This window comes from Osmia bicornis, chromosome 11, assembly GCF_907164935.1.
Source record: "Osmia bicornis bicornis chromosome 11, iOsmBic2.1, whole genome shotgun sequence".
In the NCBI taxonomy this organism is placed as follows: Eukaryota; Metazoa; Arthropoda; class Insecta; order Hymenoptera; family Megachilidae; genus Osmia; species Osmia bicornis.
The window spans coordinates 8,732,455-8,756,821 of record NC_060226.1 but is presented as its reverse complement, the minus strand read 5'-3'; the positions used below and the strand labels follow the sequence as shown (position 1 = coordinate 8,756,821).

The 24,367-nt window shown below is 35.4% G+C and overlaps 2 protein-coding genes across 2 annotated transcripts in view; one reads left to right on the top strand and one right to left on the bottom strand.

Annotated features, from left to right (window-relative positions):
• The window catches only part of LOC114876590 (mucin-12-like), a 30,459-nt gene extending 11,158 nt beyond the window's left edge, over positions 1–19,301 (top strand). The window contains exon 2 of the mRNA XM_029188261.2: positions 16,393–19,301. Coding sequence (XP_029044094.2) covers positions 16,501–17,490 — 990 coding nt within the window. The 5' untranslated portion in view covers positions 16,393–16,500 and the 3' untranslated portion in view covers positions 17,491–19,301. The remainder of the gene's footprint in view (positions 1–16,392) is intronic.
• A 3,789-nt stretch (positions 19,302–23,090) lies between these two features.
• On the bottom strand, positions 23,091–24,354 carry LOC114876578 (rRNA methyltransferase 2, mitochondrial). Its single transcript, XM_029188229.2, has one exon. The coding sequence runs from the start codon at positions 24,352–24,354 to the stop codon at positions 23,599–23,601; it is 756 nt and encodes a 251-aa protein (XP_029044062.1). The 3' UTR covers positions 23,091–23,598.
• Positions 24,355–24,367: the final 13 nt, after the last annotated feature.

The following is a 24,367-nucleotide window of genomic DNA, read 5'->3' as shown; positions in this document are numbered from 1 at the left end:
GGCATCGAAATCCCGATGGGAAAAGTTTGTCCCACGCGTCTAGGAGGGTTAACAGTCGGGTCAATTCGTCAACTAAACCAGTTAATCGGAAGAACAGATGCGATCGTTTGAACCGATAGCCCGTTTAACTGAATTATCCGAGATCGATCGAGCCCGTTTATTGGCTTTCTCGAAACGAATCTGGAAGATTCCCTACGGGTACAAGTCGGTCGATCCTTATCAAATTGCTTTTCAAGTTGCCCAGACGAAAGAAGGAAACAAATCTGGAAAGGTAATTATCTCGATTTCGAGACGCTGCTGCGAAAGCTTGGCAAAATTAAACTCGTAATTCGAGCGACGACTTTTGTTTCAATTAAGGAACGGTAATGGCAGTTTCGCGGACTTTCCAAGCGTTGCGCTGTTGGAGATTACTTTACGTCTCATTGTATTTAAATCGACCGGTTGCAGTTTGCGTTTGCTATTGATCTAAAAGCGAGACGAAGGAAATGCAAATGAGAAGAGGAGTTTCCGCGACTCCTATAAATCTGGCTAGTTTAAAAGGAGATACTGTTTCACAGTTTCTTGGAATTTTCTTGCTGTTTTTCTTCGTTCTTGATTTCAATCTTGTGATTAATGTAGGCAACAAGTATCTTGATAAATTTTCATAACTCTAATCTGTAAAGAGTAGATGCTGTGTCCAATTACTATAGGTAGCTTTTGTGTTTGTGTGCTGAGGAATTAATTAATGAAAATATTCTAAAATCATCCGAATTTACCGAAAGATTGGCGAAGAGAAGAGGCAATCGAGACACGTGTCTGAGGCATAAAGTCTCAAAGCTGTCGTGTCTGAAACGTTGGAAAGCTGAAAAGGCTTGAGTCTAAGAAAACGCAATGAAAGCTTGATCAGCGTCGAGCTCGAGGAAAGATGCTGCTGTACTCAGAAACTGAAACTCTTCTTCTTCCCATCCTCTCTTTCAATAATATATCTTTGGCCGTAGGCCAAAACTTTCCAGACAGTTGGGCGCATTACTTGACATGGCACGAGGCAACGTTATCGAAGGAAAAAGCTCATCCCGGTGGGAATAATATTTATGGTTGGCGAACGTTGATGGAAAGAGGGTGGTATAGGATCGTCGACATTGAAACCGAACAGAAGCGAGCCTAGCTACCGTGTCTGCCTTATCTTTGGCCCTTTCCCCTTGTTATCCACCGTTCTCTCTGATATTGTGGCTCATAATGCGACTCGTGTAGGTGTACTAAAGAAAAAAAAGGATAACGATGAGCAATTTGTGCCAGGTTTCACCTTTTAAACCGATAACGACAGGAAATTCTCTGTACTTTAGGATGTATCTGAAAGAATGCTATGTTTTATGGAGCTATAACGTGTACTCTGAGGTTCTGTGTTAAGTTTCAGAATTTTTATACATTTTTTCTGACATTATTAATTATGGAAAAATAATTCTGAAGAATGTAGATTATTTTTCTCATCGAGAATTAAGGTACCGAAGGAGTGACCTTAGTTACTTCTAATTAGAATTACTTTTGAAAATTTTTCAACTATACCTAATTTTAATAACGAATAAATGTAGATGGCAGAAGCAGAATTAAAGAAAAACTGGCCCCATAAAAAGGAATTCTTGTTGATTTAGTTGACAGTTGCCGAGGACCAAAGGCTTCTGGACTTATTTCAGCTTATCTCGGCTCAATTTGTTATCACGTGACATAGAAAATTATAGAATTTATGGATTCCTTTGGTGCCGCAGCAGATGCTGCCCGCTCCACGATAAATTTAAGCAAAGAAGTAGGGTGAGCTGTCGTGTGGTAGCAAGATTTATGCGTAAAATTCATGTGCGAGGAGCGGCGCGTTTAAAACGTTTTCGGTAAAGGGATTTGTATTTGAGCACGTGTTTCCGGAGTACACTCGAAAGAAAGATTAATATTTATTTCAGCAAGTGCCGTAATAAATTATCCGATTTCTAGCAATTTCTAGCAATTTCTAGCAAATCATTTTTTTCGCTCAAATTAATAAAACAATTGAAATTCTAAAATTCGAATGGAGAGTTGATTCATCCCAGAAGACCAAAAACAGTTTCAAATATTTTGACTATTAGCAGAAGGGTTAATGCGAAAGATGTCTCAAGTTCACGGTTATTATTAACCGTCTTGTAAAAAGTTTACGAACTACGTCTCTCATTAAACCGTGTTTTCGATGCGTCAAATGTTTCGCAAGGGTACAACATTCAACATGACAAAAACATTGAATAGTCTATCAAGAGCGCAGATAAACTCGGGACGCACAGTAAAACGATGACAGCCGGCATTTTATTTGTCGCACGACTTTGATCTCGTGTAACAATTTATTTTAATAGACTGGAAGATCCCGTTTGTTCTTCAAGGGCATTTATTATATCCCTGTCGTACCGTGTTTATAAAACTCCATTATGAAAAATAAGGAAAATTTTCACGATGAGGAAGAATTATTTTTAATGTTATATCTTTCTCATCTGTACTCAAAGAAGATCGTCGTCATCGATAGCTATTAGGTATCTCAAAAATAGTATCGTTGTTCGACGAGCCAGCATCGAAGATTAAAGTGACCATGATGTGATAAAGCGTAGTCACATGCTGGATTATTAACGACAAAGTAATCAACGGCAACAGCTGAGAAATTTATAGCTTTTTAAACGCTAGATCAACAGACACCGCTCAACAGAGGAGGGAACGGTGGCAATAAAAACGTGTATTTTAGTTGAGCAAAATTCAAACGAATTCTGGGTTTCATTGGCCGATTCGTTGCTGGAAAATTTACGATTCACTCCTGGCGAAATGTAAATGTCCGCGAAATTCGTCGTTAAGTTTAATGGGGCTGATTCACCCCCCTCGAAACAATGAGCGTTCTATTCTATAAATTTCTTTCTCCACAGTGACTATTAATGTAATAGTAATTAATTACTGTAATTTTGTTAATAATTGCTTCGATGAATTAATCTTTGGTTCATTAAGTCGATGTAATTTTAAATATAGTTAATTAATTATAATTATTCGAGTAAATCTAATTTACGGTATGTACAGAGAAAAAAGGTGTATTCTTCAATGTATAGATACATGGTGCTTCTTTTCTAAGAGTATGCGAAAGATGAGGAAAAATGAAGGAAAATAGATCAAGTCTTCCTCCTTTCATGGCTCGCGTGTATCTTCGATCATAAGAGTGTTATATCGGAAATTCAGCACCTTTTCGATGGAAGAGATAGCGTGAAAGAAGTCGAGTGTCATTCTTGTGCCAACTTCCTCTTTCTTTGAAATATCTCCCGCCATCGGTCGATTTAGCACGTTTCTTCGCATCGCGAAACATATATATTTATTTCATTCTTACTCTCTTTAAAGAATCTTTTCTTAACAATTTTAAGATAAAATATTAAATTTCTGTTAAAAGTACAAAACTTTTTTTCTTCATTTTTTCCCAGTCTTCATCATATATTATAATAATTAAATTATAGAGTATTGGAGGAAATTTTATAATTTTTCTGTACATATTTCGACAATTTGTTTTTGAAAACGTAGAAAATTTGGTTTATAAAGGATTAACTTTTTTACCATGAATGACAATGTAATAATTAAATTGCGAGACATACGAGCGATTTGTATCTCATGTCAGACCGGAAGTGGGTCATATCGCCGTCACGATTGCAGGAGTTCACACTTTCATGACACAGTGATTGTGTTTCATTACGAGAAAACAAATATGAGAAGCATTTATTACGCTCAGAGTAAACTTTATATGCATGGGTTTGGGTATTAATTTATTTAAAGAAATTTTGTATTTTGTTATTAAAATTGTTATAGTTTCTACTTTGTAACAACTGGCCCCCTCATCATTTTAAGATTTGAAAATTCTAAAATACCACAATTTTAGAATTTGAAAATGAATTGGAATCAGATTTTTGAAATTCCGAAATTTCTAGGGGACCTGACCCTACCCCAAAATATCCTAGTTACGTCAATGTTATTCACAGAATCCTCAATTAAATAGCTTTAATGTTAGTACATTTCGAACGAGAGTATTACGTCTTGCAAAGATTCCATTCTACTTTGATAGAGGCATTCAATGATTATCTCCCCGTATTTAGAACAAAAATGCTACGAATGAGTGATTCACGATGGTTTAGTAATAAACGAGAACGAACTTAACGCAATAAAAGCACATTTCACGCGCTATTAACCGTAGACGGGTAAAGTGGTGTGTCTATGACATTACAGATGCATTGTAGCCTGTTTCGTTAAAAAGTTTCATTTAGCTATTAATTAATTTTCCTTCGGTGTAAAAATTGCAATTCCTCCGTAACAAATATTACCTGCTAGTACTAAACATTCTTAATTCTTGATGCCCCAATTTTTCCCTAATGCTTACTAAATATTTCTAATTCACTTTCATTATTTATAAATATTTTAAAAGATTAAAAATAATGTTTACTCATTTTTGAAAGGATATTTCCATAATTTCCTGATTTTTCTCATTTTTACTTTGCTATGTTCAAGACTAAGATAATTTAAATTAAATTTTATACCTTAATTCTAGCTTATTCCCATTTTTAATTTTAAAAGCTTAAACTGAATTTATTTTAAAATTGAAATTAATCATTTCTTTAATTTCTCTTTTACTTTCACGTGATTTGAACGATAAGAATTCGAGCCAGATGGATAACGCGATTGACCACCTTGGAAGATCAATTGCCTTCCTTGGATCGCACTTAAATAATACACATTATTGTTGCTTTATGACGTCGAGTGCTGACAGATTAATTACCTTACATAAAACTTCGCTGATGGCACTAAAGCGAGACAGTTGGTCCCAAGGTCCCGGTCGCAGTTACGTACACACCGTACCCATAAATATTAAGGAAAAAGGGGGATTGTTAATGTCAATATTGCTGTACGGTTTATTCCGTTGTCATACGTGAGATCTACAGCGTCGGATTAAGGGGAGCTTTAAGGGAACCCCCTTCACGTCAAAAAATATTTAATGACATTTTCTTTACTGTTGTCCTTTCGCTTTACGATGAAATATTATTTAATTTTTATTTAGAATAAATTTCAATCACCCATGGGGGCCCCAAAACATTAACCCCTTCGACTATGATTTTTTCGATAGTTAGCAAAAAATTTATTGTTTCAATTTTAAAAATTAAAAATGGGAATATGAAATTTAAATTATCTTAGTCTTCAACATAGCAGAGTAATCTTTACAATCCAGCAATTCTCAGCTATTATATTACACATACCTATTTTATAAAGTACCTAGGGGATAAATGATAAAGTTCAAGCTGGTTTCATGGCATTTGGACAATGGTGCTATGTATCATTTTTTCTTCTTTCTTCACTCTTGATAGATCCCGTTGGAACGCGTTAATTCTTTATAAAGCGCGCGTGTTCCTTTTCCCTTTTCAATATTTCCACGTGAAAGAAGTTGAATGTGCTGGCAGCAGGGTATAAAAGTCTTAAAGGCATGTACGTACACAACGAAACACACTCGTAATCGTAGTTCAATGCACAGGAATATTGAAAGCGTGTTCCTTGAAGGGGGCAGGTTCACAGCTCAACGGGCAAGAATGTTTTTGTCAGGTTCCGAAGAAGGCACCAGCCCTCCTCGTATATCCTGTATTTATTAGATTCCGTAAGAGTATCGTGAATCCTGTGTGATGAAAGAAGGAATAATTTTACAAATGCGATACGACTTTTTTGCATTTCGATGGATAAAATAATAAGGATAAACAACGCGTCAAAGTTCCTTAAAGAACACTCTCTAAGGATTAATGTTACACGATTTCTCGTTCATCAAACGGTGTCTCAAGGTTTTATAGAAAATTCTTGTAAATGAAAGTATGTGGACTGATGCAAGAACATTTGCAAGGATCAAAGTAGTATGATGTGATTTTTCATGGTTAATGTATGCCGTGGATTTCATGGCTGCTTAAAAAAAAATGTATAAATACCTGTGCAAAAATGTGGTACGCTATAAATAATTATTGTTTAGAGAGATTTAATTACATAATACAAAGGTGAACGTTTATCTTCGTGTAATTACTCGTCGTTTAATCCTCGGACGGCGGACCATGGAGAGAGCCCCTATTGTAATTTAATTTTGTATTTCATATTATTTTCATTTTCTAAATTTGTTTAGAAATGCGAAATTTAGTGAAAACTGGTTAAAATTTATAGATTCCTGTGGTAGAATCTTTCAGGTAGCCAACAGGTTATTCGAAAGAGAAACGATATACGTTATTTCACCTGGTTTTATCTTCTACTTATGTTAGAATAAAGGTATATGAAATAAGATAAAAAGATGTAATGTCGGGATGCAGTCGTGTGGCGAGAAAAATACATTTGTTTCTAAATATAGCAGGTCGTTGGACCGATTTAGACATCCTTCCTCGGATATGTTTTTTAGTGTTAGAAAGAAAGATGGAATGTAGGGTCGTTGGGATTCTCTTAACAGCGAATGGTTCTTCCATTTTTACTGGCCACCTAGTGCAACGGCTCTACAGAAATATCCCAATAAAGTTGGAAATATTGCCGTGTTTTTCGGGGAATAAACTTTTATTTCGTGCAGATTAAACCGCGGCCAATCGAAAAATATAAAAAATCTAAAACGAGGCTTCTTTTATGTCCTGAATTGAATTTATCGTGAAAGCTATTGCATTTTAAACGTGCGAATGGGACGGCAAATGAGAAATCTTGGTATAACTGTTCATTTTATTCAGACATTTTATGTTTAATATTTTTTAAATGGTGGAGAAACGAACTTCTGTTTGAAAAATGATTCTTAATATTGTTGCCCTTTTCCTTTACAATTAAATGCCGTTTAATTGTACTCGGAATAAATAAAACTTTTCAGAGGGGAAGGTTCGACATCCCCTATTTTTTCAATGTAGAAAAGCTTTCCATCTGGAAATTTGAATATCTGACTTTATTAATTAATTAAGGTGATCAAAGTTATTTGTCCACCCTATGTGTTACAAGTTTTCATACCGACGAGAGAGGTGTAGAATATAAAGAATTCGCGCGTTAACTCTACATCTGTGCCAATATTTCTCCAGTCGTCCATATAAATACTTTGCAACTCATTCCGCAGTGGGTAATAATTCATTCGGTGTGCCAACGTTAAGATACGCCTCGATTATGCCGGCTGTCAACGGGATGCTAAGTTTACCGAGTATTGCTAATTAATTTCCACCAATTATCATTGGCACGTTATCGGTACGCACTAGTAGAATGCACCGCGTCCCGTCGTGGCCCAAATGCGCGAGCTTACTTTTAACGTACCGTAGAATTACACAATTTCACGGCACTTCCAGCGGTGATTTTTCTCTTCGACGATCACGTTCCTCGAAACAATGGAATCGCGATAATTCATTTTCTAGAAGGCAATCTCGCTGAACGAGCAGAGCGAATAGGTGTAGCGGAATATCTGAACGAGTGAAAGGATTGCGATTCTGTAATGTGCAACGTTCCATTGATTTAACCCTTTCGCTACGACGCGACGCGACTTCCATACATTTGCTTATCAACGCGTTAGATAACGGTATTCAATTGTAAATTTGCCCATCATGAATCACTTTTTATTTAGAAATAAAATAATATAATTTTTAATTATTAAATGTAAAATTTCGTACCGCGAGTGGTGGGAGGCTAGAGACCTATATTATGGGACCCTTTTCCCTGCATCGTCATTTTCCCCAGGACCATCTAGGGGGAGGGATGAAAGCTTCGGAACACGGGGACTTATGGCATCGCCATCGTTCTTGGGGAAGTCTACCATGCTCGGTACTGTACTTAATTCCAAGTTTCCAATTTATATTCCACTTGATTGACTATTAAGTGTCTACAGTAATTAAACTTCATGTTTTTACTGTGACATGTACAAAAAAATTGATATTGCTCTAAACCAAAAATAAATACACTTAGTCAGAAAATAAAGGGGTCAATAATGGGACTGAGACTTATATGCTATCTTTGTTTCCTGTCTCTGAGAACGTCTTCGTAATGCATACTTCGATCCTGAGTAACGTTAAACCTCGCACGAGCACTGCGTGAAACCCGTGATACCTGTAATTCACACAAGTGCTCTATTACAGTAGTCCAAGTAAATGCTGATTCAGAAGTAAACAGTGCATAATATGATCATTGACACTAATGAAGGAAGTGTCGATTATCGTTGCAGAACAGGAAAATTAATCAAGGTAACGATACTAAATGAATAAAAGATCAATCAATCGATGCCTCGATAGAAAATACTTCAATTCTCCAGATACAAATATAAACCATATTACTTTGAAGATTGTATAGACATAATATACCGTGTTTACGTTACACTAAAACGTGCTAATTCCTTTTCGTTGATGGTCCATGAATCCCAAAGAAAGCCGACAGAAAATGAGTGAAACGCAGGAAGACACAACACGAGGATAAAAGAGACGTCAGAATAAACAGAAATTTAGTCATCCAGACTCATCAGTCAGACTCAAGGGCAGGTGTCTACGATTAAAAGTATCAGGGACTCGGTGTTAAGCTGGCGAATCGCCAAAAGACTTAATTCTCGCGGCTACCCAGACGAACTTTCGGTCATGCTGATTATTACTACCTCTTTCCAACCTCGTTGGCTATCGGCCAAGCATGTTGGAAACGTCCGCCGGAATTCTCATCGCGGACACGTTTGATTCTTGCGCGTCGTACGCCACGTGGATTTTTGATCACCAAAGGGTGATAAAAGAATAAGGAATTGCGAAAGGATACTTTTTCGTATAACTTTTGAATAATGCAATCGGGGACTTTTTGTTGCAAATAAAACAGTGCCGGATTAGGCGTCCGCCTAGGGCCTCCATAAGACGATTTTGCGTTTAGGATGCAAGAAGAGTAACGTTTACTTGAATATTAATCTAAATTAGTTATGCAAGCTTAATTTTATAAATTTTATTTGAGGTACTTTTTGCGAAGGGATTTCGGAGCTGATGAATATCCAATCAGATTCGAACAAATGAACTAGATAAAATGGAGGAAATGGAGGGGGGAAAATACATGGCAACGATCGCAAGAAAGCCGCGAGCATACCGCAGGAAGCTAGTACGATACACGTACGAATACAGTGATCCTGGAGCATCGCGATATATACTAGTGGCGAACCGAGAAAAAAATAAAAAGAGTAAGAAGAAGAAGAAGAAGCTGCCGCCTCCTCCGGGAGAAGAGGCCTCGAGGTCGTGGCTGCGTAGTTCCTTACGTTGGCTCCCACGAGCTCAGCCACCAACAGTCGCTTTCCAGATCAGATTCATTGACCCCGCTGAATCTCTCTCTTTCTCTCCCATCGATGCTGCTTTTTCCTCGCGACAACGAAACACCAACAATCGGAGGGAAATTAATAGTAAAAAAAAAAATGAAAAAAGAAATTTACCATTATCGTGTCTACAATTAATGCAATCTCAAGTTGAAGAGCGACCACTGAACGATTTCTTGCAGTCGGTTCGGCGAGGATTTCACGGTTACGCGGCGATAACAGCGGAGATGAATGGATGAATTTCAGGAATTGTTTCTTCTGACTGATAAGAGAATGTTTGTTGATAAAAGGTCGTTTGTTATACGTTTCTGACGAATCGTCAAATGATTTTGTTCTAATTTTAACATTTTTTAATATTTACAAGAAAAACAACATAGATATTTTATGTCGTGAATTGGACACACTTGTAGTGTCATAGGAATTAACTATGAATTTATGAGGTATCGCCTGTTACAGAGCTATAAAAAGTATATTGAAACAAATTGTTTGTGCCTGTATCTGGACTATAATTAATTGGAAAAAAGGGGAGGAGTAGAGATCAGATTCAGCTTGTTTATCTCGAAGGGTTTCGAGCTGGCGCCCTAGCAGAGAAAATAAATGACGGAGCAAACAGGAAGTGAGAAGAGTATGGAAAAAGTTGCGTGCCCTAGGCACAATGCCAATGCCCGTGAACCGAGAATCTATGAAGGTCTTTCAGTCGATTATCCATCGAAATTGTTTCGTACACGCGTAAAGGTAGCCTCGAGTATTGCACAACTTTCGTGAAGAAAGAAATTTACTTTCGTAACGCACATTAACGATGATCGTACCTGGTATTTTGAGAATTATTTTGCAAACATTCGATAATTATTTGGCAAAATGTTGTAGTATCTTTAACCGTTGAAGAGCTGATTAAAGAAGGCGGTACCAGGTCACTTTTGACCCATATCTGGAATTTTATCATAGAAAGGAAAAGTGTGTTAAAAAAATGTAAAAAAAATTAATTAAATTCGTTGTGATTGGCGTAGGTCAAAAATGATCCTGTATCCACCTGACAAGGGTTAAAGTCGAGAAAAAGAATGTAAAGGAGCAGGAAAAAAATCATGCTTCGAATATGTATCTTTGGAATTGGAACACGATCGTTGGCTGCCGATCGAGCAGAACCTGGATAGCAGAGAAACCAAGAGAAGCTGGTTTTACTAATCAGCCGAGAAACGCCACGATTACAATCCCGTGGAATGTGCTTAGAGCCGTCGTTTCGAAAGGCTTCTACTCTCACGTTCTAATGGCCGTATGTCTTTCCACACATATGTATACGTTTCCGAGGCGATCATGTGTATAGCCTCTGTGCACCGGCTACAAGGAATTTGTCTAATAGTGGCGAGAAATCGTTTTTAATGTACAGGGTGTCCTGACAAAGTACAGTGCTGAGCATAGTAGGCTTCTTTAGGGAGGAGGGCACTGGAGGAGAGAGATCCCAACCTAACCTGACACTTTAGTGTTACTTTGGAAATTACAATTTTATTACTGCATGATTAAAATTTTTAATATATAGAGATATTTATTATTTTATTGATAACGAAGGTATTCGTTTATATAAGGGGTTTGATTATACTGAAATTTTTATTGAATTATATATTTGAAATAATTAATATTAAAATAAGTGTTTCACCGTGTATACGATTCTCGACCTCCTTAGATCAGAGAGCGTTTGATATATTCCTTGGAATTGTTTCGAAATCATTGCCATTATCCTACAGAATTTCATGTAAATCATAAAGATTAATATTACACGTAATTGGATTAACAGTCGCTTATAGTTCGCCGGTGATCTTGGAAGAAGAATGGTATTTAGCACGACCTCGAAGTTGTGTAAGTTTGTAACGTTGCCAGGAATTAATTGATTTCTTTATTAATTCATAGAGAGTATCATTTTTATTAAGTGAAAGTACATCTTATGGACATGCTAAAATTGTACTCGATTGAAATTGTATTGAAAATATTATAATTAAGTATCTCATTAATTTAATTATCTTGTTCATCTAAAATATCCTCGTCATCAGTGATAGTTCAATGTCGTAATTAATGATGTTCACGGTCCACGGTTAGGATTCTTCGAAAATGAGTGTCCTTTGAAAGGATTTCGTAGTAAAAAGTTATTTAAGGAGAGGCCAAAGCTGTCATGAATGATTACAGATTCGAGAGGCGCATGACAGGTTGGCCTCGTGTTCAACGAAAGTTCATCAAGACACTGTCTGCATTGTTTGTCTCGAGGTCTTTGTAATTATGTTTACCTAACACTGTATGTTACCAGCTTATTAGTTGCAGGGTATTAGAAAAATTCAGACATTTTTTAATTTTTCACTTCCTACGTTCTTGAATTCCAAAATTCTAAAATTTTCAAATAGCAGAATTTCAGAATCCAAAATGCCACGTTTTCAAAATTTAGAAATTTCAAAATTTCGTAAAGAAGGTCCAAGTTACGCCACTGAATAAATCTATCGATAATCTATCACAGGAAAGATATAATTGAAAGTGGATCAGATTTTTCTCTAATAAAATGCGTAGTAAGTGATCTAAATTTATGCACACTTCCGTTTAGATTACCATGATTCACGTTGAATCAACATATATCTCGTTACTATTCTAAATTCTCTGCATTGGCGTCTTGTAAACGACATAAAATTCGCGAACAATCAGGCTAGGGAAGTTGTTTGAAAAGATGTTAAACCTTGTCTTTTCGATTTATTTGAACCGGTTTGGTTACTGGTTCTCTTTAGCAACGTCGAACGAAGCAGAATTAGAAGTGGTAATATGAGGATACAAATTACCAAGATTAATCAGTTTGATCATTCGATTAAACTGTCCTGTTAAACGAATAAACACAAACGAAGGTGAAATTGTTAAAAAATTTCGAATTTTAATTTATCCATAGATATTTTTATTCAAAATTTTCCATTCGACGATTGAAAATTTTAATTTTTTTCATACTCTGATAGTTCGTATGTCAGGTGTTGCTTTCATAATTTAATGATCCAAAGGATGGACCGAGTGAGAAATTTTTACATCGTTAAAGGCTCGAGTAATTTCTGTAATTATTTACCGTTGATTGGATTCCGGTAATTTCACTACTCAGCGTACATGTAACATGTGTGTACGTGTTAATGATTTAACGAGCCGTAGAGAAAATTTGCACGGTAGAAGGCTACCTCGTTACTAAATTAGAGAAAACTTGATAAATGAGATATGGCAATTTTTTTAACTTCTCTTCAAATTTACCTTACTTTAATTACAGTCTTTAATTTTTTGCAAAATGGCGTTATATTTTTTTTTACTAAAATTCTAAAATTGTAGAAATATGAAATTTTGATATTTTTTAGTTGTGGAATAGTGGATGGACCAGCACATATTTGGGGGGGGGATATCCAGTTACGTCAATGGATGTATGTAACCCTTTACATGCAATGAGGTCGCTGTTATAAAAAATTGGAATTTATCAGAAGCGAATGGAAATTCGTTCAACAAAGTAGTAACTTATTCATATATGTATACTCGTTGCGAGTTGAAACGAGCGTGCGACGATAACGCTATCGAGAACTCGTTGCATTGACAATCCAATGATTCAAAAAGCCGCTGTTTGAAGTAGCGTTTTCCTTATCTCGTAGAGAAAGCTCTTGATATCGAGACGTTGTTCGACTTGTAACAGCAATGAAAGGGGCTAAGCCATTGAGGAACGCGGATAAGAAACAACACGATCCCATGTAAGAAAGAAACTACATACTAGCAAGTATCGGTGAAAGATCGTTTCAAATGCCGCATAGAAAGAGCAAGCGGTAGCTAGAACTTTCATTGCTCGCAAGAAAAGAAGAAGGAGATTTTTTTCCTCGATTATGCAACGGAAGCTGCAGAATCTGATATAACGTAATCTAATTTACAATTATAATTGGAAGGTTTTTATGAAGAGTATAGTTTGTTTTCAGAATAAATTTCCAAAAATAACTCGGAACTTCTAGAAATTTATTTATTGAACAATTTTGGGGTGGGACTTAAATTTAAAATAAAAAATACTGAAATTTTTAAATTATTTATTATCTCTCGGACGGCGGACCATGGAGAGAGGCCGAATTTTAATTTAATTTGTACTTCATATTATTTCCATTTTTTAAATTTTACAATTTTTTGTTGAAAAATTATACGTTTAACTTTTAACTGATCCAGGCTCCGCTGTTCGAGAGTTAATAATTAAAATAGAACGAGGAAAATGGAAATGGAGCCAAATCTCTTCAGGATTTACGTCGAAAAATGATGGTAACCCATCCTCTGTAAAAAAGAATAAAATAATATCCTGGCACGTGGAAATGCAAAATCCTTATGTTTTCCAAGTGTTTTCCGTCTCTCGTAAATGACGTCTCGTTGGTAAACGTTCCCCGCGAACATTCGTAGGTCACGCGACTTTCTTGTAAATATACAAACCGCGATCTCATTCGTCTGAAATAATATCATCGTTCCCTCTTTCGATTTGTTTAAGTACGCGGAAATCAAACTGGATCGCGTAATTTATAACGTTATTTTTGATTTCCCATGATTCACTCGTGATCCAGCCGCAAAAGGCGCGATCTGCAGCAACGGAGTTCAAAATTTTTGAAAACTAACGTCGACCAGAAATGGAGATCCGAATTTTTATTAATATAAGAAATCTTAATCCCCTTCTGAAGTCTATGTAATATTTCGTTAAAATTCACCTATTGCTAGAACAATATTTGTAAAAATTATAATAGATCTGTTAAATCATGTTTATTTATCGTACATTGTTTTTACCGGATAAATTAAAATAAATTTTCAAGTAAATTCCCTTGAAAAGTGCGTCACGTTCGGAAACAATATTTAATCCTTGAAATTTCACATTATTTTCCTCTCGTGATTTGAAATAAACCTCGTTGAAATTAAAATAAGCGACGTATAAAAATGGAGCAAAGGATTGGGTTATGTATTATCTGAAATAACGAGAGGTATACGTTAGTAGATTAAATTATACGTAACTAGGTTTACATTTTATATTTAACCCTTGAACAGCTGCGTCTGGGTCAATCGAAATCCAAATTTATAAAATATATATATACAGGGATATTAACCTCGAGTTAAATGCATTTAAAATAATTTTAGAAGAAACAGTGTAAAATTTAAAAAATTAAGATAATGTGGAATATAATATTGAATTAAAATTGGGGCTCTCTCCATGGTCCGCCGTCCGGAAGGGTAATCATCGATACAAGTGATAAACGTGAAATATTTCACTTATTGAAAAAATAAAATTTGTACATGATGAGATCAGGACTAAATAGAGGGAATTCCCATCATTATAACGCAGTTAGTCCCTTAATAGCCCTTAATAAAGACAGACACTGTTCACACGCATCTTTAGATAATCGTGTACAGGAATGTAGCACATTCTTCCTAATATCTCATCGAACAAGAATTCCAAGGCATACGAGCATTCAACTTTCATTTCTCAAGTAAATCATATCATTGACACTACTACTGTTCATTCCTAACTGGTTATGCAAACTTAAGGGATCATTCTGATGATTAGATTTTATATTAATTTCAACTTTAAAATAAGCGTGCATCGATTACAAACTGATGAATGCTTTCTGTTGAGGGCGCCAGCTTGCATTTTGGGGAGGACCCACCTTAGCCCCCACTTTACCCTTTATCATCTAACGCTGAAGAGACACGAGGTGATACATTGTCGTTTTCCTTTCCTCTTCCGTTTGTTTTCTAAGTGGATTTAGATCTCGAACCGGGTTACCATCGAACAGGAACAAAATGAATTCGATTTGGAAATAGAAATTAGGGTCGAGGACATAGAAACACATCTCTTTGTCCAGTTGAACGAAGTGAAAGAAGTTCAGGGAAAGTGTGACGAATAGGAATTTAATTACGTTTTCCTTTCCTTTCGTTTTAATGGGCTGGTGTAATCCACGGTTTATGAAATATTTCCGAATACGATTAAGATGATTCAGAGAACAGATCCTGAATGATTAAACAAATATTTCAAATTTTTATCTGAATACTTTCGACTGCATTTCACTTTTGTAATTTCAGAAATTTAATGTAAATTTGTTTATATTTTCTATAGATAGAAAAATATTGGTAAAATATTCTATAAATAAACAATTCAATTTATTTATTAAAAATCCTTTTTTTTTTTTCTTTTTAATTGATCAAATATCAAAACATAAGAGTATTTAGCAATTTTACTAGCTTCACAGCACAGGGACATTGAAAACGAAAGTCCAGGAGAGAAGCAGATGAAAGGAGCAGAAAAAGGGAATTCATGGATACCGATTAGCATGGAATTTATTTCGATCACGAATTTAGCAGGCGCCATCCCACGTTCTCTTTCTCTCTCTCTCTCTTCTCCTTTTTTTTTTATTGTTCTTTTCCATCAAAGCATCGATGCCTGACACGTTCTTGAAACCGAATCTCGTGTTTGTATGGCCTATTCAGGACGTAGACATAATCGTGGCGTGGCTGCATAACGGTAAAAACAGATCTGCGTGCATTCACTTTTCCCCGTTCCTTGCTTGTGCAGTTTCTATTGCATATGTACGCGAACGAACACAGCTGTGGGTATGCAATACCTTTTCAAACTGACGAATCATCGATCCGTGCAATCGTCGTGTACAAATAACTCGATCGGTGTTACCCTTTCCTTTCGAGACACTTCAATGCTGCCAATTTACATTCTCACGCGATGTACTCTCAATTCTCTGTTAAATAAAAAATTGAAAAGAATTTAAATTTGAAATTTTGAAATTTCTAGATCACTGTTAATACAAATATTCCCTAAATTAAGATTCTAACAATTCCTCCATTCTCTACATTTTTTTCTTCGGGGAAATATCGTTTAAACTTAAAATTTTGGAAGATCTGAAATATAATTCCATGAAACTGTACCAGTCTCAATACAGAACGAAATCATTTCCAAACAGAGGAAGGGAGATTAACAGTCATTTACATTTGTTTTGTCTGGTTAAATACGATTTTATTCATCGTTCACTGTATTATCGTCCCAGTAAATAGACGATATCTCTTTCTGTTTCCAGACGAATCCGATGTGCCGAGTTTCGAGGGGAAGGTGACGAGCAGGTTTCAGACGAGAATCTTCAAGATAGCTCGAACGAATCCCGCAAGAAACCTGAAATAAAGCAAACATGCTTATGATAAGCCAGAGACGAAGGCATCCCCGTTGGAGGATGCTACTCACCGTCGTTATTTTATCCGACCTCGTTAGGCATTGCGAACCGATCTCGACGAAACGGTTAACGGACACTTCCGGTTCATCATCCTCCTCCTCGTCGTTGTCGTCGCCGACGTTATCGAGAAGCAGTTCCTCCGAAACGAGATCTCAGAATCTTGGCTCACCTAGCGATCTAGCTTGGCAAGCATGGCTGCTATTGGACTCGCAAAACGGAGGACAATCCAGTTTAGATTCCGCCACCTTTCTACGACGAATAACACCGAAAAGTGTTTTCATCGCGCCTGAACTTCCAGCGTTACCACCTTGCCCGGACGGCTACCACGCGGACACGATGGGCAGATGCGTGAAGAGCGTGAACATAGACCATCAAGCTCATCTTGGCTTTCTTCTACAACGATTGAACACCCGATACAGCAACCGAGGGGGAAGTTCCGAGTTCCCTTCGCCTAATAACAATCCAAAGAAATCCAGCGGACCGTTGCAATTAAACATTCCTCTGTTCTCGCTGGTGGACACCGAGCCGGCTCAGTCGAATCCTGAGGAAACCAGAGGCTCCTTCAGATTCCCGATAGTTGTACCCCCCGAAGAGGAGATCAATTCCAACGAAGAGGAAGAACGATCGATGGAGATCGGTACCACTTACGAGACGACGACACCGACGACAACGACCACTCCTGGAACCAGCACGACGTCCGATCTGACGACCACATCGGACGCGACCACTTCCGACACCACCATTTCCGATACAACCTCTGACGCGACGCCATCCCAGTCGACGACGTACAGCGACGATACGAGCACCTACGATACAACGATCTACGAAAGCAGCACCTACGAAACTACCGCCTACGATACGACGTCTTACGAGAACAGCACGGAAATGGAGAAGGATGAGACCTCTCCCGATAGCTTAAACACCACGACCATTCAAAACGACGTTTAATCGTGCTACCTTGATCTTCATGGGTTCTTTTCAGAATTTCGAATTAGCCCTAGTGCCAATTCGTCTAACGGAGACTCGACGGTTCAAGAGACTCTGAAGTGTCTAACGAGCTGAGCTTGCTTGGTGACCAGATAAACGTTGACTTTCATGGTGAAAGTTCTTCAAAGAGAAATGACCGTTTACGGTAAAATGTTGAAAAATTAGGATTCTGAAATGATATACTGAATCATAGAACGATGGTAGATGAGGAAAGGGGTAAGACAGTAGAAGAGTGATCTAGAAAATACCAAAGTCTTTTACTGTTAGACTTAGAACAGCCTCGGCTTAATCACCTTGTCCGGCTTAACTTTTGAAAAAGTTTCTTTTACAACTGTCGCTTTAACGATATCATTTACCAGCGCCGTCCGCATTTGTAAGTCTATAATCGAGAAACGTTTGATTAATCACACGGCCCACCTTGAACGGAGCGCGTTCAACGTCTGAACTCTTTCGCACGGTGATACTTGTATCGTGATAGACGTACAGAAGGATACTCGTGTGATACGGTATTCATCTAATTTTGTAGCTGTGTGTCAGGAATATCTCTCGTCTTGGTTATACGTTTTTGAAGAAAGGCTTTTATTTCAAAAATGAATGAGTTTAAAGTGTTGCCTGTTTGGAATTTATATAAAAGAATGTTAGATAAAAAAAATGGAATTTCAAGTTATCTATCCGCTATCTTATACTATTAGGATAATAACACTAATGGTGATAGTTAATTTTCTAATTACAAATTTCAAGCTTTCTATTTGCCACCTTGCATCATTAGAATACTATTACTAATAGTAATAATTAATATTCAAATTATAAATTTCAAATTTTCTATTTGTCATCCTACGTTATTAGTATCATCATACCAATTACCATACTAGTAATGTAAGGTAGCAAATAAAAAGTTTGAAATTTGAAATTGGAAAATTAACTATTTCATTGTAAACAAAATATCTATGGTACATGTGTCGCTATGCGAAAGAGGCTGTTACTGGTACGGGTGTACATATACAATTTGTACAAACACTTATGATGTAGTAATCGTATAATAATGATTGTGCTATATGATGTATACTTAATTCTAATTTATGTATGAGCATAATAACATACATAATTGTACAGTAAGGCATTGTCCTTAATCACATATTACACGTAGTCGATTAAACTATAAGCGGCACTGGTCTCTCTGGAATTCTGCTCTCCAAGAAGCTGATCCAGAGATCTTATCGATTATCAATTCGACGTATCAATTCTTAAGGCCTAGATTCTTTTTTTTTTTCAATATATCGGAATATTCAACGAGTAACCATACAATTAAATGCGTAAACAAGCAACCGTGTGTCCGTGTTTAATATAGAGAATAATAAATTGCTCGATGAGATTAATTGTATAAATTGCTTAGCACAATACTGTGATACCGGAGGAAAGCAGGAGACGTGTAAGTAAGTTGCGAATACATTGTAGCAAGCGTGTTACGTTAATTACGATTAAGTTCTGCCGAATTGAATTTCACATCGCGAGATATTATTAGAGAATTATAATAGGTCGTGTTATGTAAAATGTCAAATTTTTCTAAAGAGGAATGAAAATTGTTTCTCAAATTCTTACGAATATTTTATTCGTCGAAATAGGTACCAAATTGTCTTTTGCATTGGTGCATTTAGGATATCTTTTGGGGTCCCATAGAAATTTTGTAATTTTGAACATCTGGAATTTCAGAACCTTAAAATTTAAAAATTATAATTTTTTAAGACATAAGCGAAAAGAAATAATTTTTTGCAAATTTTCTAAACAAAAAAATAACAAGTTTTCAATATTTTAATTAGTGCACTCTTACGAATAACAAATTATTTCGACGAATAAAACGTTTGTTAATATTTCAAAAATGATTTCATTTCTCCTCGAAAAATCCGATATTTCATATTACGAAATGAAACACCTAATATCTTGATTTTTCTGAGGATAGTAAGACGTTTTATATTCTACTATTAGACGAAGCGATTGATAGAGCAGGATAGAAACGTAACAATGTATATTTATCGAGATACTTTCGATTTGATAGCTGGTAAAAATAACCAGTGCAATGAATATCATCGATACATGAAATAGAATCATGTGACATTTAAAATCAGTAGCTGTATCAATTGATATCGATGTTAGATGATTTATTCAATTCTGTGGCATTGGCGTAACTAGATACAAACCAGGGTGAGCCTGCCCCCCTCAAAATTGTCTATTGGCCCCTCACCATTCTAAGATTCAAAAATTGAAAAATTGAAAAATTTTAGAATTATAAAATTCTAATATTTACACTTAACATTGTTAATAGAGCTAAGGGACTTGGCCCACTCCATCCAGAAAACCTAGTTAGGCCAATGCTTTGTAGCAAGATTCATATGGTCGCGTGCAACTTAGGCTCCCTTAATTAACACATTAATTGTCATATTAGCTGACTCTTACCTACATTATTAACATTTTTTTTACTTCTATATTAAGTAGCAGCGCAATTAGGGGGGTCAGAAATCTCGGTTGACCCCTCGTTAAGAAATTAAGAAACTTTGTTTTTTAATAATTACCGCAATATTTTCGAAAGTTTCAGACGACGTGGTTCAGAATAATAAAAAATTAGGAACATTACACTTATCTTATTAGTATTCTCAGAATACTAAGCGTTTCTTAAAAATAGAAATATTATCTAATAAAATTTTTAGGAATTTCAATGTGGCAGTCAATGTGTTAAAAAGAAATATCTCACTACCTGCTTTATTTGTCCATATTCTTTATACATACACGAAACTAGGAGGTTTTAAATTATGCTCCCCTTTTCTGGCTCCTCCCACACGAAAAGCAGGTAGTGGGAGGCTCTTTACCTTATATTTACCCTACGTTGCACCTGACTGTACATATTTATCAATACGAAAAAAATATTGTATCCATTGTCAACAGTGGTTCCCTAGCGCTATGAAAAGGGAACAGGTAGGCTAGAATTTTCGAAAGGGCGTTTACCTGCGTTAGTTTACTGCATAAAACATACTACCTGCAATGGAAAATTATTTTGCTGAACGAGACGAGTGATTCAGAGTGATAGCATACAATTATACTACGCTCATTTGCTATTATAATTAATGATAAATTATTGATAAGAAAATTGAACAATATTTTACAAAATTGTGAAGGAAAAAAAATTAAGTGACAAAAATGTTCACTCAGAATAATTCTGAACGACCTAATTATTAGGTCCTAATATATAACTGAACATTATATCATCGATTAACGATTCTTAAGGATATCGTTTGATTTTCTTAGATTTAAAACGTCATTGAAGTAGGATTTTCTAATTTGTAATAACTGTTTTAATGTCGACTGAATCATTAATTATCGCGCAACTCGTGTCTTGAGCAAGTAAAATTCAACTTCGCTAATTAAGTAATCAGGGGCAGAGGTGTTAATTATGTGTCCAATACTGCCAGACCTATTATGTCAATTTAGTGCTGTCACGATCAGTCTTCGATTCCATTGCACCAAATGCTGTACTAACGCAAGTTAAAACAAAAAAAGGATTAATGTTGACATAGTCAATGAATAATGCCAACTACTTAAATTTTAAAGTACTTTGCTGGAGCACCAAAAAGGGGTGTATTATTGTATGATAATGCAATCTCGCATCGATTGAGATTTTCTTATCAAATTATTGAATTTTCATTAACTTCTTACAGGGCGATCTGGTTAACAAACTAAAATATTTTTTAAAAAAAGGGTGTCTACTCTATTCTCTGAACTTAAATTTCCCAGTATGGCTTATATTCTTAGATTTTAATAAAGAGGTTTTTGCAATAGTGAATTAAAAAAGGAAGGCATCATTGGCGTAACTAGGATATTTTTCGAAAGTGGACTAGGTGTACAGAATTTTAGAATCTTAAAATAGCGAAGACGCTAGTCCACATTTTTTGGGGGCCATTCTGACCTCTACCTAGTTATGCCAATGGTAAAGCGCAAAGAGTGATGGACCATTACTCAATTTTTCTGCTAAAATTTTCCATTTTCTACAACGAATTCTAAATGTTAGTTAACTTAGTGGCAGAATATCCTCCGAAGCTACTGTATTTTTAGCGGTTTTTTTTTTTTATTTTCTACACGTCGCGATTGAAAATGTCGAGGCATGCAAACCGAAAATACATCTTCAGAATACCGCGCCGTTATACAAAGAACGCGTCGATACGCGAAACTTCTGTTATGAAAACAATAAGTCGGCGACAAGGTCGTGTTTAATCATGTTTTATCGTGCACGAAATGTACGCGCAATAAGAAACGATCACATATTGTATATATCGTGGCCATGGATCACTGTCCGACACGAACGGTGACATCTCTTTGTACTCGTTGATGATACCCTATCGATAAGAACGAATTATAATAAGATACATCGTCGATTAATCTTCGCAGTGCAAACAGTGGAATAAAACGATTCTACGAAATGCTTAGTAGATCCGAATGATCTGCGTGTGTATAGTTGAATCACGAATTACCATCATTGTCTTCAATTGAATCTTGAACTTTTAAATCAGCTTCGAAGTATTAGCCTGTAAAAGATATTTGGTATGATATTCACAGATGAATTTATTTATGGAAATCAATGGAAATTTAGAAGAAGGAAAAAAAAGCATTAAAAATACTGTATATTAGTAGAAAAAGAAAAATTTTTTTTAAATCTTTAAAATATCTATGAATGGCATTTCAAATACTTTTGTTGCATCCTTAAACGCGCGGAATCTGGGTTCACGAACTCAGGAAATATGCTTGTGACCCCGGTATATCGAATCAGACTGATTTTAGCGGTATTGCTTTTTATTTATAGAACACGAAATCACACGTCTTCTGTCGTGAAAAATCTCGAAAGGTAAATCGCTGTTCCCCCCAGCGACCAAGTATTGTTCATACAGCTTTATTATATACACGTCGTCATGTCTACTCTTATGGTATGAAGAGACACAAATTGTTGAAATTATGCTTTTCTTTAGGTTTTCCATGAAAGAAAACTGCGAACAATATACCGTGGAATTTAATATCGCAACATATAGAAAGGGAAACATACAATATCTAAATGTCTCCTACTATTTCTTCAACTTTTTGTAGATTTCAGGATGTTCAGTTTAAGTTCGTAAGCATAATTATTTTTTAAACTTTTAAATTTTTACATAATCTTCAGATTCAACTTTTACATAAAGTTTTTTATATTCTCAATGACTTCAGCTTGAATTGAACAGTATTAGATGTGTTTTAAAAATTACCACAATTTTTTATAGAATTTTCAACATTTCACGTCTCTCCGATATAATTGAGTCAAAGCTTACACCTACATTGTATAGCTAAAACAGGTATCTACATAATATGAATGTTTTTAATTTGAGAATTATTCTATATCAACGTTTTGACCATGGTATTCAAAAGAATAAAAATTAATCCGTAATATCGTTAACTTTTCCAATGATCGTTACAACAGTTTTCTATTCCGTTTTACCTGTAAAATTATTATTACAAAAGGGCACGGGATAGAATGCATACAATAAAAATTAGAATTCTTTATATTTTATTTTCAATGAATTTTTCATTACGTGGGTCTTACACGTACATTGAATTTTAACAAAATAAAAAATTTAATATCATGGCCAGTAATTTTATCGTTCTGCGTATACTTCGATGTGGTGTGTAATCTCTCTCATGTATCTGATTGTTAATTTGTGTACATATTAATTTTATTAAGAATTGTATATATAATGGTATAATTAAGAAGCATCAACAGCATCTTAATATGTATTAATTGTAACTGTATTAAATATTATTGTATTATTTATAACTAAATATATTGATGTATATTATACATGTCGTGTTGTGTAGGAGCTGTTAGATTGCAAAAGGAAGAAGTTATAAAATCACTTGATGTTGATCTTACATCAAAATATTGTGATTTGTTATTATTTACAACCTGTCCAGGCACAATAAGCAATTATGTTATAAATGATTTTATTCATTAAACACTTTGAAGTTTAAATAACTTAAATTTGTTAATGAAACCAGATATTATAATGTACTACTAGATGTAGTCTTTATTCCTTTAAATCCTGTGGCTAAAAAAAATTTTTCTGTAGATTCATTTCTTGTGGCTTCAGGCCTTATATTTCTAACATGTTTAAAAAATTTTAGAAGATCTTTCTCTAATTGTTGAGACTTTTCACCATCCCAAACTTTACAGACAAATGTTCCATCTAGGCATGTAATTTGTAAAGCAAATTTCAATGCAGTATATGCCAGCTTTATTATATTTTCATGGTCCATGGCTTTTATACCAGATGCATTTGGAGCCATATCCGATAAAACCACATGGGCTTTTTCATCTTTTAATAGTTTTAGAAGTTCCTTTTGTGAAGTTATATTAGTGAAATCCATATTACCCAATAAAGTTGCACCTTCAATTGGATACATTGGTATTTTGTCTATTCCAATCACAGTTCCAACATCATCATCATGTTTACCATTTGCATTTGTCATTTTGATGGCAACTTGGGTCCAGCTGCCAGGAGCAGCACCACAATCGATCACAGTTTGTCCAGGTTTTAAAATCTTAAACCTTTCATTGATTTCTAATAATTTGAATGCACTTCTGCATCTATAGCTTTCTTTTTTTGCCTTTTCTACATAAGGATCTTTCAACTGCCTCGTAAGCCATAACTGTGAACTATGTTTCTTTCCTTTTAAATTTTTTGCTGTTTCTTTAAATAAGTTAGCAGATGTATGAATACATTTTGCTATTAAAAAATTGCTATATAAACTGTTCATTTTTGATTATCAA